Raw genomic sequence first — 18,459 nt, forward strand, 5'->3', positions numbered from 1 at the left:
TTTAACACACAGCTTATGTAACACTTTAGTCACTTTTTCTTTTTGCCTAGATGCACACAGTTTATTTTTTATTAAAACACACTGCTAAACTGCATTCACAGTACAGTCAGCAGAGAGCTAATGGACTTTCAGGCACCAGAAAATACTTTTTACAGAATGGATGACTGACCATGAATGCAGCTTGTCCTCTTTATAATGGACTCCCACTAGGTAAAATGTCCTTGGGCATGCACATTCCATTTAACTCTTCCTTCACTGTGGTGTGAGTTAAGCATAGAAGCAGCAGTGATCTGGCTGAAATAATTGAAATACCAAACAGAATTGAGTAGTCCAAAAAAAACCTTGCATCATAGAGGAAAGCTAATATAGAAGGAATTTTGCACTGTTTTTTTTTTTTTTTTTGTGTTCTCACAACAACGGTACTGCTTGTCACAGGTGCCAGCAGCAGTTTTTTCCATCATTAGTGACTGTATTTCACCAACTGGCAGGATACGTAAACTTGCAGCGGAAAATGTCTATGCTTGAAAGCATAGGCTTTCTGATTGCATTTTCCATCCATCATGATTTAAAATTTCACAGTTGCTTTAATAATGGTTTTTAATCAGCATGACATTGCTTTTGGTGAAAAATTACTGCACAGTATCTGTTTATCTACCATATATTGTGGTGTCTAGCCCCTTGCTGATCACGTGTATGTGTGTATATGTATGTATAGGTGTGTATAGCGATTTATATGTATATATGATTCTGCTTTTCCAGATAGGTGGTGTGTGCATCCAGCGCCCCGGCTGTGCTGTGATTAGTCACTGCACAAGCCAATCAGTAGGTACCAGCCAATGGATGACTTTAAGCACCTGCTGATCGGCTAGGATGAAGACAGGTCAGTGCTCTGTGTATGTAAACAATACAGAGCTCTGTCCTGTTGACCCGGATGTGCTGGTTTTTGTTTCCCTGCAAAGCAGGGAATAAAAACCGGCATATCCCTTGTGAAAGCACCTCATAGTAAACATGCAAACACTGGTTAGGCACACGTTTAACCCTTTGATTGCTCTAGATCTTTAACCGCTTTCCAGCCAGTGTCATTAGTACAGTGACAGTGCATATTTTTAGCACTGATCAATGTATTCGTGTCAAGTGTCAAAGTTTGTTGATGTCAATTTCCTGCCATACTATCTAAGTTCTTCTAGTCCTACTATAAGTCACTGATCACCACCATTACTAGTATAAAAAAAAAAAAAAAAATCCTTTAAATATACCATAGTTTGTAGACGCTATAACTTATGTGCAAACAGATCAATATACGGTTATTGGTATTTTTTGTACCAAAAAATATGTAGCGGAATATGTATTAGCCTAATTTTATAAGAAATATAGATTTTTTTTTATTGGATATGTGCTATAGCAGAAAGTAAAAAAATTGATTTATATTTTCAAAATTGTCCGCCTTTTGGTGATCAAATACCAACAAAAGAAAGCTCTATTTGTGGGGAAAAAAGTGGGTAGAGTGTTGCATGTCGCAATTGTCAAAGTAACGTAGTGCCATATAGCAAAAAAGGCTTGGTCATGAAAGGGGATAAATCTTAAGAGGTCAAGTTGCTAGGGCAGTACATGGATAGGTATTACCAGCATGATTACTGTATTTGCATTGATTGATTGCCCATTTCTGCTGTAACTACACCATCCTTTATGTAACAATTTTGTTGTAGAACAAGAGGTACATCTATGCTGGCTCCAATCTAGAAGTGATTCAGTCTCCCATTGCTTTCTGTGAGAAGTTCACCTCCTGTGCAGAGTGTGTGCTGACCAGGGATCCCTATTGTGCTTGGCACCCAGTCAAAAATTCCTGTGTTGAAATCCTTCTGGAGGCTGACACTGACAGGTACATAATTCATCTTTCTCTTTTCTTCCTTTGTAAATCAGTTACACTACTCCAACCTTGCTTTGGGGATTGTTACACATTTGTAGTAGCTAAATGCATATTAGCGCAGATTAACCTGCAAAATCTAAACCTTGGGTATGTTGGTGTGTAAAATGTTTTGGAAACCATTAAAAGCTAACCTACATTAAAATTGTATGCACTAGCAGTATCTTGTATGTATGTATCTTGTATGTACAAATGTCTCAGAAGGTACTTTTAGCAAGAAGGGTATCTGGATGGTAAATTTACTGGAGGTTACAACCCGTAGCTGGCCATGCAGATTTTGTATAGAGTTTGATCATACTCTAGATGGCTCTTTCTGTATCTAACATAATAGTACTATGCAATAGGCTGTGATTGTAGCTCTAGATTCTTCTTCTTTTTTTTCTTATCACAACACAGAGCAAGGGAGAATAGCTAAGAAACATTCTTCCAGATATGCAATTATAAAGTGTAGAATCAAAGTTAACCCTTCAGTTTTACTTTCTCTTATGTGATATATTTTAGCCCAATATGGGAAGTGTTGTCTAGCTTGGAGTATCGTTCTAGTCAGAAGGGCAGTGAAATTCATTCCTTGGTTCCCTTTTGGATGTTTGAAGATACACGAGTGTGAAGTTTACCAAGGCTTACATTGATCTATACAGAGAATATAGCCTGTCAAGCCCCGTACACACGTACCGATGGTCGGCTTACAAATGTTCCTCTTTTCTCCCCGGGATGTCGGTGTCTGCTGAAAAGTGCAAAGACAGCACAAGGACAGCACAAGAATTTTGTCCGCCGACTGCAGAAGTGATGTCATGTAATGGTTAACTTTCCCTGTGTTTTCTATTTTCTGAGCATGCCCAGTCTTGCAAATCTGCGGTCTGTCGGCCGAATTGTGTACTGACAGGCGAACAATCGTCCGTTCTGGTGTCGGCATACAAATATTTTCATGTTTGCACGAAAGACTTTTGTCCGCGGATTGTGCGCAGACATCTGTCGGAGGCACCATACTAACACACGTACAATCGGCAGATCCTTCGTCCACCGACGTTTGTATGCCGACGATCGGTACGTGTGTACGGGCCTTCAGTAGCCTCTCTGATGTTCATTGACGGACACAGCACCCACCCCTCTGTGGAGTTGTAATTCTTCTGACACTGCTTGTAACCAACTTGAGTACCGATAGCGGAGAGAGGGAGTATACCCCCTGGGACTGCCCATCGGCGTAGCCAGTCTTTTTTTCTGCCTAGGGTCCTACTCCTGTAGAGGGCAGTATAACCCAATGGTTAGGAAGATCAGGTGCTGTGTCCATCAATGAACATCAGAGAAATTGATTTTACAGTAAGTAAGTAATAAAATCCTGTTATATTGCATATTATTAGTCCTCGGTGTGGTGGCTGCATTTGTTTGATTTTTTTTTTTTAGACTCCTTGCACACTAGCTTAAGATAATTTTTTCTTTCTTTCTTGTATCATACATACCTAGGTAGAGGCTGCATCTGTCCCAAAGGGCCTCTTAGACTGAGAATGGAGCGATCTAACACCGCAGATTGCTTGGTTCTCACAGCTCCCCGATCTCTGGATCTGGAACGCTGGGCTGTGGAGACAGCGGGACTGGCCGGGTCAGGTTCACAGTGGATCGCTGAGAGGCTGAGCCTAGTGACAGCCCAGGCATGTGGACTGGCTCTGTGATGTTAGTAGACAGCGAACTTCAGCCTGCTATCTGCTGAAAACGGGTCACAGGAGTGCAGAACAAACGAGTTTTGTCTGTACTTCTCCTTTAAAAAAAAAAAAAAAAAAAACTCCTAGCAGCAGCTTTTTTGTTCTCTGCTTCTAGAAGCAAAATTGTGTTATCCTATGTGTCCATGAACACTATTTTAGTCTGGAAGCCTTTTTTAAGTTTCAGCTTCTAGGAACAGAAAAAAAAAAAAACTTTTTTGCGCTTTTAGAGCAATTTTCCAGCAGAAAAAAATGCTGAATGCTCCTAACTGCTGCTATATACTGGCAAAAAAATGCTATCATGAGCGTTTTTTCTTTCAGCGTTTTTTTAATCTAGTTTTTTTCTTGTAATTTTCTGGCACCTTAGGCTCCATGCACAATGGTGTATTTTTAAGCTCCAAGAAGCTGTTAGCATTTTTTTCTGCTCATGGAGGCTAAATAGTGCTATCAAATGTGTCCATGCACATGATATTAGGCTATTAGCGTTTTTTGAGCTTCAGCATCTAGAAGCAGAAATAAAATTGTTTTTGTAGAGTTTTTGGGAGTGTTTTCAAGGCAGAAAAGAACGCTAAACGCTACAAAAATTATCCTAACATCTCTTTGCGAGCAGTATATATTTTTTTTCTTAATGTACTGTAAAAAACGCTAATAAAATGCTAATGCTCCTAAAAGCTACTAAAACGCTACTAGAAGCTGGCACAAAAATGCTATTAGTGTTTTTCATCCAGCGATTTTTGAGCTTATTAAAAATGCTAGCGTGCATGGAGCCTTAAGCTTCTGTTTGTGGCAGTCCTGCAAATAGCACACTTCCTGTTCTTGGGTGGCTACACCACTCCTCCACTGTATATGTGAAGGGAACCATGGTTTTTACCCAAGGCTGCTTTCCTGATATAGACTATAAGCATGTCCATATCTCCATCTCCATTACATGGAGGGCAGGACAATTGTTAGATTACGGCAGATAGCTAGGGAGGAAAATCATTTTTGGCGCGGCTCACAGGAAATTACAAGGACACTGGGTTTTGGCAAGATCAATAGTGATAAAAGCAACAGTTTATGGTGCAAATAAACTGAGTGGGGGGAGCCAAGAGAGGGGGGGGGGCATATAAAATAACCCACAAAAAGGGCCCAATAAAATATAGTAATGGTGTACAATCACTTCCGTGATGACTGCAGCTCCTCTAATCAGAGTATTCGATAAGCCTCTGTACTCATGTACCCCCAATTAAGTGGAGATTTTAATTAAAACATGAGAAAAAAATAATATGCACTCACATGCAATTAGTTAAAGGCACATCGTCCTGCAATATATGGGTATCCCCTCCGAAAAGTCCTGTGGGCATATGCACAGTTTGCCAGAGAAACATGTCTGGGTGTTGCAGAGTAGCTACTGGAAGAGACTGTGCGCCATCTGTAGAGCTTGCCAGGATGTTGCAGGAAGCGGCTAGGTGTGTAAAATAGTTCTCTTTTGTAGTTGCTGAAAAATGTTCTTAGTTTTTTTTTTTTTTAGCTATCGCAGTCACCACATCTAAAGACTATAAGCTGCAATATATAATTTTGTTCTTGGATTTAGTTATCCTGTAAGTATTTAGGAATCACAAAATGTATTAAGATTATTGTAGGATAAGAAACCCTGGCATGACTGAATAATATTTTTGAGAAGTATCTGGGACTGTGATTTTGAACTTATATATACATTGTCTTGTTTTACCACAGACCCTTGATTCAGTCTCTAAGTGGTGATTCTTCTAAATGCCCAGGTAAGTTTTGTCATCTGTTATTGTGAATAAATGAGAATCCTTACAGATTTGTAAAGTCATGTTGGTTCCTTGTGCTTTTCTATTAATTCAACCTGACTTTTTATTTAATGGTCTGTCATGAGGTTTTAAAGTAGTTGTAAAGGCTTGAAGATTTTTTTTTTTTACCTTTTATGTATTGTATGCATGAAGTTAAAAACCTTCTGTGTGCTGAGCCCTCGCTCGATCCAGCGATGTGCACAAGAGCCTTCACTGTCCAGGGACTCCCTCTCCTTATTGGCTGCGACATCAGTGGGATCCATTGGCTCTCACTGCTGTCAATCATAGCAGTGACTTGGTAATGAGTAAGCGTCATTCTTAGTCTTGAAACGCGTCTACCTTTTTGTCCCATGTCTCACAGTTTGATCTTGATGTTTGTTTGATGTAGAATAAATCACTCCCTTTTTTGATTTCAACCTCGGAGTGCGGTCACTTTTTCCTCTACAAATTCAATCATAGCAGTGAGTCAATTAGGAGACAGTGGGGAGTAGGCCTGAGCCGTGGCTCTATGTGTCTTATGAACTCATAGAGCAGGGCTCAGGGAGGAGCACACACTAGTGCCCCAACAGCAAATGGCTTGCTATTGGGGGCACTGGTCAAGGGGGAGGAGCCAGGAGCACTGGTGGGGGACCCGAGAAGAAGAGGATCGGGGCTGCTCTGTGCAAAACCACTGCACAGAGCAGGTAAGTATAACATGTTTTTTTTTTATATTTATTTTTTTCCTAAAAGCTGAACCTTTAATACCACTTTAAAAAGCCCACTTCTAGCAGCATACTGCATACAGTAGCATTAAGCCTTAGCACAATATAGATTTGCTTCAAACCAAGTCAGAGGTGCTACATTATGCTGAATATGCAAGAAGAAATGCAAGACTTGCCTTTGTACAGTTAAAATATTTGTTTTAATTGATTTTAGCTGTAGAGTAATATAAGAGAATCACTGTTGATGTATGCCCCGCTTTTTTAGATTCTGCTGATAAAGGGATCCAGGAAAGTAAGCGGTACACTGTCAAGGCAGGAAGCACAATAGAGATGAAATGTTCTTACAAGTCTAATTTGGCTTCAGTGGTGTGGACATTTAATAATGAAAGCCTTAGCATGGCCCCTCCCAAATATATTGTGAACGATGCTCTAATCCTACTCAATGTGACGGAGTCCGACGCAGGCATTTACCAGTGCTGGTCACAAGAATTTGTAATGAAAAATGTAGTTTCCCAGTTGGTGATCAAACATGTTCTAGAGATTGAGAAGCCACCACCTCCCGTGACCAGCACAACTCCACCACTATCAACGCGAATGGAAGGAATAATGGAACCCACTCGGTTGTATAAAATGAAAGAAGAGAAAACCACCAGACGGTCGACGTCTACATCAACTACTCCAATAGTAACTACATCTGTTGGGGGTGTGACATATCTAAACAACAAAATGACAACACCAACAGTCTATGTATCGGAAGAAATATTCAGCTCCCTTCCTAATGTAGAAAAAGCCTTATACTTGACCAAAAACAATGACTGCTCTCTTCTCATAATTCTGGTCATAGTATTCTTTTTACTTTTCTTCATCTTGTTGACATACAATTGCTACAAAGGGTTCCTTCCTGACACTTGTCTGAAATACCGCTCTGCTGTGCTGTCTAGCAAAAAGAAGAGTCCTCCGAGCTTGAAAGATTGTGAGCAGGGTTTGAAGGAAACCTTGGTAGAAAAAGGGTGTACTGAGAACCAGACTAGTGGGACAGGTAAAGCACCTCCAGACACTGGCTATGAGACAGATGCAGAATGTGGTAATGGCAACATCACTCATAAAGAAGACGAAACAACAGAGGAAAAGGAGACAGACCAACCATTTGATGTCAAATGTGAAATAAAATACGCCGACTCCGACGGTGATTGAAACCAATGCTTTCATTTCAAGTAATATGTATACTGAGCCAGAGGTAATAGGGCTACTTGGCAGCCAGCTGTTCAGCTTCACTCCATTTCATAAAAGGATATAGAGTTATTGTTTCTAGCTTTTATCTAAATTAATTGTTTGTATCTTTTCCATTTTTTTTTTAACATTCCTCTTAAGTTTTTGTGTTTCTTTCTTTGCACAAGACTGACCAAGTGCTTTCACGTTATAAGTTTAATTCCAAATTGGAAGTTTTTTTTTTTTTATCAAATTGGTAAGTATCTGGTACTTTGCCCACATAGGGCTACAGCTATTCTCATTAGTACTTGAAGATGAAACTTCCAGAACACAATTTGTAATGCTGTATATAAATTCTACGTTAATTTGCCTGCAGATTCGCTATGGATCTCTTCAGTTCAGTTTCTTCAGTTGAATTACTTTCTCAGGGAATACAACCTTTGCTGTCCTACTTTTCATAATGTAAAACAAAACTGTTATCCTTGTAAGCTTTTTGGTTTTAGAGTGATGGAGTGAGGGAAAAGGACAGTGATCTGTCTGAGCTGTTTTTACTTGTTATGCGTCACAACAGGAACTGGAATGTGGACTTAACTACTGACACTGGGAAAGATGCAAATAATTCCAGTACACAGGAAAACAGATTGTATATAGTAAAACAGGATGTATTTTAAGCATTTCCAAAATCCCTGTATTAGTTATGCCCTGGTAGAACTTAAATGGAAGCCCCAGTGGACATTTCTATGGACTATAAGGGAAAAATAAAGACTTTCAACAGTGACTTTTGGTCCTATCTGTGAAAACACTGGAGGAAAACTGCAGACTAAGAGACTGAGACTATTTGCCTGCAGAATCCACATGCTATGCAGACTGGAAAGCATGTTCGGTAAACTCATTGAAGGGCATTCTTTCAGTGTATTATATTGTGTAGCTGTAAACAAAGGACAAAACCACACTGTGATTCTTGCTGTTTATACTTTGAAAATAAGTTTATTTTTCTATAAAGGTTCTGTATAAATGTAAATTCATGATGACCTAATATTAAAGTATAATTTTATTCTAAGAAATTTCATTTACAGTTTTGTCATTCTTTGGTCCATGTACACGTGCCTGTTATCATTCTGATTTCAAACTTTTGTTCAATGCATGAACTTTCTTTTTAGTAGTGTTGTGCATCCTTTTTTACTTTCTTTGATCTTTCTTAGTTCCCTCTTTCTTTCTTTCTCTTGTGTCTTTGTCTGTCACACAGCCTCATCTCCCATACCTTTTCCTTCTTCTGCCACCTCCTTTGTGTCCTCTATGGCTTCCGAATTACATCCTTCACTATCCAGCATGCAGCCTGAAGTCCTGTCTAGTGCTGATACAGATGTTCTCAAATTGCTTCCTCCTTTCCTAAGTGATCAGGGCCAGATTGTTCATGTCCATGGAACCCTTCACCTGTTCTGTCATGCCACTGGTGAGTAAATCCCAAGTATCCCCTATGCAAAACATAGTACAGGTGAATGTATTTCTTTTTAATGTAAACACATTAAAGTAAAATGCCGTTTTTCTTGCCATCCAGTTTAATAATGCCTGTGTATAGCTGCTTTTAGCTCTTGGTTTGTTTCTCATGTCATTAGAAAAGTGCAGAATAGAAAGTTTTGTTTATTTTTGTTTCGGTTAAATTTATGTTACTAAAATTTGTTTTGTGGATTTGTTTAAGAATTTGTTTTGTATAGTTTATTCATTTTCTAACGAATTCCAAATATCCATAACGATTCGAAATTCCAATCAGCCGAAAATTTATCAAAGATGCAAATGTGTAAAAAATAGCTGGTAGTTACGGAGCGGGCCGGAGGGGGGCGCAACGTCCTTAACAACCGATAACTCATCAGCTGTCAGCAGGTTTCCCCACTGCCCCTCTCCATGGGAATCACACATTGCGCCCCTTCTCATTCGCTACAAAAATGTCTAAAATAAATAAAAGCAGACAATTTTTGACAATTCCTTTAAGAACAAAAGACAAAAATAATGTCCCCCGAAGTAAATCCAGCGTCAATCACAATGAAGGCTCCTGCCGACCCGAAAAAAAAAAGAGGTCCACACCCGATAAAGGCTCCGTGGTCTGACGGCTCCACCATTTGACAATTCTTAAATAACAAAGGGGTGGGCCCAGCCGATGGCGTCACTGGGTGACCACACCCCCTTGTGACGTTATCAACCCAGTTTGCCCCGGTTGATGACATCATAAGGGGGTGGGGACATCCGGCGACCTTATCGACTGGCCCCACCCTTTAGTTATTTAAAACTGTCAGATGGCGGGGGCCTTCGAAAACACTATTTTCCTGCTTGGCTGGGACACTTTTTTTTTTTTTGGCTGGGGTCAAACAAAAAAAAAAATTATTTCAGCCAATGGGGATTGCTAGAGAAATGTGATATGAGAGGGGAAGCAGTAAAGAGCTTACAGCAACCTGTGTCCAAACGTAACTCTTAGGCTGGCCATAGATGATACAATTTTCCACTGATTGTGATTGATACGATTACCATGGGTGGAAGGTAATAAAATCACTCGATTCCCCTATCAACACAATCAGTGTTGATGGGGTAATGCCTTCTGCTGCGCTATTGTATTCTGCCAGCGGAGGGTGTGGTGAGCATTCCTGGCCGGCAGAATACAATGGTTACTGCTAGCGGCTATAGTATTTACCTGCAGGAATGGATGATCTGGGAGGCATAAAAGTTATTCAGCTTTTCTAAATGCAGGATTATTGATCTGGGAAGTATAAACACAGGAGTGCCAGTGTATGAGGCCTAAGATTGAAAGAACCAGACGAATGAGAAGAAAAACGCTTAGATATTACCAGATGTTTGTCTCAGCTGTGTTGTCCATAGTTACTGGTGAGAGTTAGCAAGGTGTTGGCAGTGACCTTGTCTTTTTTTTTAACCACCTCCATAAGTTATTCAAGGTTCAGTAATGAGTACGTAAAGCCCAAAATGTTGTTTTATATAGAGTGGAGAATGACTAGAATTTCTGTCTGACTTTTACTGCTATCCACACGGGATAACACTCATCCAGTAAGTGTAAGAAATTCAAGCATAAAAACCACCACTCGCCCAACCCAATCCTGGTTGTTGCATGTGTTTGTGGCAGCCCCAGCCAGCAACATTACCATTACCAAACCAAATCTTTCTCAGTTTTCCAGGTGTGGAGGATTTCTTTAAGACAGACACCCATCAAAAGAGTGGACAGATTGTAAAATGTTGGTAACATATTCAGACTAAAGTTTATCTGAACTCGAAACCAAAAATATAACCTATTGCAGACAGTTTATCACTCTGCATTCGTTTTTTTTTTTTTTGTTTTTTTTTTTAAAGACTGGTAAGGTGCAATAGATTACATTTTAGGTCTTGAGTTTATATGTACTTTAAAGCCAGTATATAGAGATGGGGCCCCTGATAGACTGAAGGACTGGCTACTGCAGTAAAGATTTACAGGTAGGTAATTTCACCATAATAGCTTGAAAATACTTATTTTTTTGACTTGTGTTTACAGTCTACATTTTCTTGGAAAATAAGTTGAAGGTAAATATACATTTTGAAGCTCACCACACGCATTGCAATCTAAATGTGCAATCTCTGTTAGATCTCCCAACTAGCATGTAATGCCTAGAGTCTTCATTGCATAGGTTAGGTAGGTCATCATATTACAAAGTTTTGGTAGAGCTAAAGTTGATTGTGTGGTCAGATTGTAATGTGTACGGTGAGCCTAAGGCTGGGTTCACAATGATGCGGATTTCCCTGTATCCAATTCGCATGACAGGAAACTGTGACCGGCTCTTAATGGAGCCAGTTCTCACATCTCTGCATGCTGCATCCACCTTAATAGGCTGCCTGCTCTCAGCTCGGGGTGGATGCAAACACAATAATGAATGCGGCCTGCACACAGAACAGGTGTCAATGTCCGTCTTTATGGAGCCTTAGAATCAAATCGGGTTAAAATGTGATGGCTTGTGTTTAGGGGTATCAGACCTGGAAACAACTTAAATGCAGCCCCAAGATAGTGTGTTTTTATGCTTTTCATGTAAAAATGGAATGCCTTTAAAGTGGTAGTAAACGCTGTTTTACCACTTCTACCTACAGGTAAGCCTATAATCAGGCTTACCTGTAGGTACTGTGACTATCCCTTGAACTAGCACTCTTAAGGATATATTCAGAGTGCATGCAGCCAGTGAGGTCACCAGTGCATGCACTCTGATGGTTCAGCTTACTGTGCTGGACCTTCAGAGCCTGCGTCTTAAATGGCGGCTCCTGAAGCGCATACGCGGGAGTGACGTAATCGTGCACTCGGCCACTCATGTAGCCAGAGGACGCAAACACGGAAGGAAGACCGGGTGAAGATGGAAGCCCTCTCAGCAGTAAGACAGCACAGTGCTGGAAGGCTTAATTTTAAGATAAGTCTCTCATAATGACATTGCCTTGAAACTGTTTACTACTGCTTTAGGATTCATCCACAATACAGTACACTTACCATCCATTTACATTGCATTTGCCTTTCCTGCTAAGCAGGGCCATAAACATTTTAAATGCAGCAAAAAAAGGATATGCTGTGTTTACATAAATAAATATACCACGAATGCAAAAGCAACATAAGTAAAAGCTGAATTCCAGGGTAAACACATAAAGTGTAAATACAGGGGCCATGTGTATAGGGTCCTTTCACACGGAGCAGACCGTTTTTTGATCCGCTCCGGCACATTTTTTTTTTTTTTTCACGGACATGGATGACACTTTGGTGGTCCGTATGTACGATTATCATCCCATCCGTTTGCGGATGATAAACGGAGATAATGTATGTCAATGGGATTGCGGATGTCAGCGGATGACATCGCTGACATCCGTTTTTGCGTCCGTTCCGTTTTTTTAAATGGAAGAAAAATAGGGTTCTGTTCCGTTCCAAAAAACAGAACTAATAAGAAAGGACGCAAATCGGATGTCAGCGGATGGTCATCCGCTGACATCCGCAAACCCATTGACATGCATTATGTCCGTTTTTCATCTGCAAAAAAAATGGGATGAAAAACGGACATACGGAGCGCCCGTGTGAAAGGACCCTTACTTGAATCTTGTTGTCCTTTGTGTATATCTTCCAGAACTGTGCAGTAATCCTTTATGAAACAACTCCTATACTTTGCCCGTGTGCAGGAGGGCTTGTATCTGCCTCTTTTGTAATTTTCTGCAGACCACCTATAGTGGGTTGACCTTCTAGGCTCCTTCCACAGCTCTTTTTCGGTTAGATCAGTGCTACCTTTATATGGAACAAACCCATCTGTACTAAACTCCTGTATTAAAAACATCTGCACAAAACTCCTGTATTAAAAACACATACAATGTGACTAATAAAATATCAATACCGCACTTACAATGTGCTGGATGCAATATCGTCTTATTTAATTTTTTTTTGATAAACTTTTTATGACATAAGATTGCAATAAAGTATATCCATTTTACAGGGCTGCTGTTAGAAATCACGGGGCCCCATACAGCCTTCCTGACATGGTCCCTCCTCCCACCTCCAAAAATATCAAATGATATTTAGCTAAAATGCCATGGTTCCGATGCTATGCTTCGCAGCCATGGCAGAAACTATACCCTCAAAGATAAATACTCATTTAATTGAATAGTGCTGCTCTCCAAGTGCCCCACAACCACATTAAAAGCATGCAGTTGTGGTGTGCTAGTGTGGGCTTATCACAGGCGATAGGGAGGCATTAGAAAACAATTAAACCAGTCCTTAACTTTTTTAACATTTCTAGTTTTTAGGATTTTAAATTTTTTTACATTATTTTTATTTATTTTTTTGAATTGTATTACTTATTAATGACATTTTTTTAAACTGCCCTGTTGGGGGGGGGGGGCTTTGGTGAACTATCAGGAGAAATTGAGACAGAGAAAGGGGCTGAGGACAGAGATTCATCAGTTCCTTTCTCTGCAGCAGCAGCTGCACTGGATCCACAAGTGTCAGCAATAAGGCTCCTGCTCAGCAGGTGCTTGGGCACCCCTTTTGAACTTATGAGGGCCCGGGCCCAGTACAGGAGGGCTGGCCCTGACATATTATTTCCAATATATAGTGGGGAAAATAGTTATTTTATCCCCTGCAAATTTTGTAAGTTTGCCCACTTACAAAAAAATGAAGAGTCTATCATTTTTATCATAGGTGTATTTTTAAATAATAGAGAAAGAATGTTAACCAAAAATCCAGAAAAATATGTATTTGAGCCCCAAGCAAAACATGACTTAGTACTTGGTGGAGAAAACCTTTTTGGTAAGACGTTTCTTGTATTTGGTTAACAGGTTTGCACACATCTCAGGAGGGTCTTTACAGATCTTCTCTAAATTCTTAAAGTTTCTTGGCTGTCGCTTGGCAACTCAAAGATTTAGCTCCCTCCAAAAATTTCTTATAGGATTAAGGTCTGGAGACTGGTTAGGCCACTCCATGATCTTAATGTGCTCCTTCTTGAGCCACTCCTTTGTTGCCTTGGCGGTATGTTTTGGGTCATTGTCATGCTGGAAGACCCATCTTTAGTGTTGTGGCTGAGGAAAGAAGCTTCTCATCCAAGATTTTACAATACTTGGCCCCTCAATGTGGCAAAGTCGACCTGTACCTTTAGCAGAAAAACAGCCCCAAAGCATAAGGTTCCACTTCCATGTTTGATGGTAGGGATGGTGTTCTTATGGTCATAGTTGTCAATTTTCTTCCTCCAAACACAGCGAGTCAAGTTAATGTCAAAGAGCTTAATTTTGGTCTCCTCTGACCGCAGTACTTTCTCCCAATCCTTCTCTAAATAATTTAGATCTTCATTGGAAAACTTCATACAGGCCTGTACATGTGCCTTCTTGAGAAGAGGGACCTTGTGGATGCTGCAGTATTTCAATCCATGGCGTCGTATAGTGTTACTAATGGTTTGTTTGGTCACTGTGGTCCAAACTGCCTTGAGATCATTCACAAGCTCCTCCCGTGTAGTTCTGGGCTGATCCTCACTTTTCTCATGATCATCCTTACCCCTTGAGGCGAAATCTTGCATGGAGCTCCAGACCCAGGGCGATTGATGGTTATTTTGTATTTCTTCCATTTGCGAATAATCGCTCCAACAGTTGTCTCCTTCTCACCAAGCTTCTTGCTGATGGTCTTGTAGCCCATTCAAGCCTAGTGCAGGTCTACAATCTTGTCTCTGATGTCCTTTGACAGCTCTTTGGTCTTCCCCATGATGGTGAGGTTTGAATGGAAGAAAGAGATTCTATGGACAGGTGTCTTTTATACACAAAACAAATTGTCGTTAGGAGCACCCTCTTAAATTGACAGGACTAATCTGTGTACCACATGAGCACATACTTTAGCCAGTCTGTGGGAGCCAGCATTATTGTTGGTTGGTAGGGGATCAAATACATATTTTACAATTAACATTTGTATCGTATTGTAAAATATTTTTTCTGGATTTTTGGTTGATATTCTGTCTCTATCATTTAAAATACATTGATGATAGCAATTCTAGACCCTTCATTTCTTTGTAAGTGGGCAAACTTACAAAATCTGTAGGGGATCAAATAATAATTTTGGCCACTGTATATCATTCCATACTAATTCCTCCTTAATGCACCATTTATTGCAAGCGTAATACAATTTCAACATTATTACCCTTTAGTTCACCCACAGGTTGACATCATGCTCCAAACAATAAACTTGTTTTCCAAATACCCTATGCACAGGAATACTCTACAGTGGAACAGGGATCAACAACACCGCACCTCAACTACAATACAAATTACAATACTTTTTATGCTTTTAAATATTAATGCACTCCCAACTACTTATGCAGGCCATAGATTATACAATGTTCTTTTCTTCCATCATGGGTGAAAGGAGAGAAAATTGCTTGATTTCCCCATTAACACAGTCAGTGTTGATTGGGGAAACCCTCTCACAGAGCTGTTTTCTGCTGGGGGAGAGCTTTCCCTGCCGACAGAACACAATGATCATTGCTGGCTTCTGAAGCCACCGGCGGTGATCAAATACAAAATATGGCAGGTTGGTTGTACTGAAGTTAATCGATGGATCAACTTCAATACAACCAGCCTGCCCATAGTTAGATCGTATCTCAACTGGTCACTGCTGAAATAGCCAAGGTTTGATCCATCTATAGCCAACTTTATCGAAGTGCATGATAAAATGTCCAGTATAATGCTGGAATTTGCCCTTTAATGCTGGCCACAGGAAGGGAGTCTCTGGATCCTTGCAAGCGGAAAGCTGCTCTAAACTAGTAAACTGACCTCTCAGAGAAGGCAGCAGCATCCACTCCTGAGTGGCATTGTGTTGCTAGTCAAAGCATTTCCAGGATAGCCTCCTCTTTCTCAAGCCGCCTTCTTGCAATAGTGTTCCTGATTCCTGTCCCACTGCAGAGTATATCTGTGCATAAAAAATTTGGTAATCGGTGATTGATGCACAGATCTTCCCAGTCTTGGATGGAAACCTTTTAAGTTTGTTATACGTCCTACCTGTGTTGTGTGGTTATCAGAATTGCAGTGCTATTATAAGGCGATATTCCATCTGGCACATTGTCGGTGCATTGCTGACTTTTCATCAGGCGTGTATTTTTTTTTAAATACAGTAGATTGGTGTGCTCATTGTCTGTTATAGTTTTGGTTTTCCTCTGCCATTTCAAAGACTTGGGCTGGCTGATGGTTTGAACTGGGATTCGGATACTGTGTGAGCAGGCTGAGTGTACCAAGTTGATGGATCAACCTGGGTACAACCAGCCTGCTGGAACCACTTGCGATTATTGCTAGCAGCTACTATAGCCGCTAACAATAATCACTGTCTTCTCCTGGTGGGGTCACCCTCCTACTCGGCAGGAGGGATTCACCTGTCACCACGGTCTGTGTTGATGGGGAAATTGTGGTTGCAGGAAAGAAATTTGCACCGTCTATGGCTGGCCCTAATGTTTACCTGGACTTCAGCTTTTTTATTACTGCTCTACAATAATCAAATTGTAAACCTTCTATTTTTGACCGATTCTAGATCTGTCAAACATGTTTCACAACCATTTGCCAGCAGCAGGACACAAATTCCCATCTACACAAGCAGTTTACATGCTTTCAGGAAAAAAAAAAAAATGATGCTAATGTGGATGCTAATGTGGATGCCATGTGTTTACTGTGTTGACTTGTGTAGAAAAATGAGAGCAGTTAAAATAGATTGGAATAGAACAGGTTGCATGGCAGACAGCAAGAGAAACAAAACTCAAGTGTACAATGCTTTATTGCTGCATGTAGTTTCTCTGAAAATTCCAACCTTACCTTCAAGACTGTACAACTTGTTAAAGTGATCTTTTTTTTTTTGCATTCTTTAATCTTAAGCTTCCAAAAATGGAGCGACACATGTAAGTAATGTGAATTATGCTACAAAAGTGACATTTTTTTTTTCACTTGCTGTTGAAAATGTCAAGAGAGTTGTGTGCTTTGAGCAAACAAAGGGATTTTCTCAAGGTGTCACGTTGCTAAAATGTATTGTACACATCCACAGAACCTTTCATTCTCATGCTAAATCTGTCAACAGTCTGGCTTGTCCAGATTACTTTGTACAGGTAAATCGGTTGCCCAAAGCTATACTAAATCACTGAATGGAAACGTTGCATTGTCTTCCACGACTATAGCATTAGTTTGCTTCTGTATGTGCAGCCGGGAGTGGACCGCACTGTAATGCCTAGGACACACCATGCGAAAATCAGACGAAAAATACCGCTTTCGGGGCGATTTTCCAATAATCTGATTATTGGTACACCGCTTTTGAGAGCTGATTACGACATTTCATGCAAAATTATAAGGAACACGAAAAAGTTTCTCGTAAGATAAGATAATGAACGATTTTTATTTAATCTGTACAATATTCATCTGTAAAATAAAATCCAGTGACCAGGACTGCGCATGCTCAGAAACGAAAGAATACATTACATCATCACGGGAAGTTGTATTCGGTCTTACAAGAATTTTTATAACTTTAGTAACCTTTTCATTTTCGATAGACTAGCATGCAAAAAAAAAAAAAAAACAGATGATCATTCGTCTGAATTTTTTTAAATCCGTACAGTATTTATCCATAAAAAATCCAGTGACCAAGACTGTGCATGCTCGGAAACGAAAGAATACATTACATCATCACGGGAAGTTCTATTCTGTTTTACAAGAATTGTCATAACTTTAGTAACCTTTTCATTTTCAATATGAGAGTAGCATGCAAAAAAAAAAAAAAAAACACGGATGATTTGTCCGATATTCACATCATGTGTACCAGGCTTAAAGGGTAACTCCACTTTCGTGGGGAAAAAAAATCTGCAAATAAAGAAATAACAATACAGCGTATACAATTGTGTCACAAATCATATTGTAATTGAACGTTATTAAAAATGACCTTTCCTTTTCAATCTGCAGTTGTTGTATTTTTCTAAAAATGTAATATGGCTACCTGGAGGTGTTCTGTACACAGAATGTGTACTGACCACTCCCCAGAAACATCATTTCCTGCTTGTGTGATTGGCTCACCAATTTTCCCAGAAGTCTGCACTAAGATACAAGTCAGATTTCTGGCATCCCCTGCAACAAAAATGTCATTTTTGGTGAGATACTTCCAATAGGAACACATCTAAAGGGATGCAGACCCAGCAGATTTCCTCATTAGAGCCCTGCGCTGCCACAGCTGACAGATAATTATGAAATCACTCCCATTTGACCCAATCAGCACAGAGGAACAAACAGGGATTTCTTCAGAATAACAAAAGGTAGGAATCTGCAACAAAGTTTGTTAAAACCCTTGTAATGTACAGAGATCACCCAGAGGGGAATGTTTTTTTACAACAAAAGTGGAGTTACGCTTTAACGCAGAGTGCTAGCTCTAATGGTTTTCTATCTTGTTGCAAAGTGCAAAAGAAAATCTGTAAAGAAGGTCATCAGCTGTGTCCTATCCCCCTTTAAAATGACGGCATACCACAGGAGAGTTGGGGGGCTTGGGTCTTCCCGACATTGGAGACTACTACTTAGCCTCCTTGTTGGCTCAACTCCCCTGCTGGTTTGATACCCGCAGGGCCTCTTGCTGGATAACCTTAGAAGCC

At 40.1% G+C, this 18,459-nt stretch overlaps 1 protein-coding gene across 4 annotated transcripts in view; it reads left to right on the forward strand.

Moving 5' to 3' along the window:
- SEMA4D (semaphorin 4D) overlaps nucleotides 1–18,459 on the forward strand; it is a 171,746-nt gene that overhangs the window by 130,402 nt on the left and 22,885 nt on the right. For 2 of the 4 annotated variants that reach the window (XM_082243109.1, XM_082243110.1), the window contains exons 13-15: nucleotides 1,707–1,879; nucleotides 5,335–5,378; nucleotides 8,571–8,777. In XM_082243109.1, coding sequence (XP_082099235.1) covers nucleotides 1,707–1,879; nucleotides 5,335–5,378; nucleotides 8,571–8,777 — 424 coding nt within the window. Of the gene's footprint in view, nucleotides 1–1,706; nucleotides 1,880–5,334; nucleotides 5,379–6,380; nucleotides 8,389–8,570; nucleotides 8,778–18,459 lie in introns of those variants that run through there. The other 2 variants (XM_082243108.1, XM_082243111.1) reach the window with 2 other exon arrangements.

This window comes from Pelophylax lessonae, assembly GCF_965119305.1.
Source record: "Pelophylax lessonae genome assembly, chromosome: 1".
Taxonomy (NCBI): Eukaryota; Metazoa; Chordata; class Amphibia; order Anura; family Ranidae; genus Pelophylax; species Pelophylax lessonae.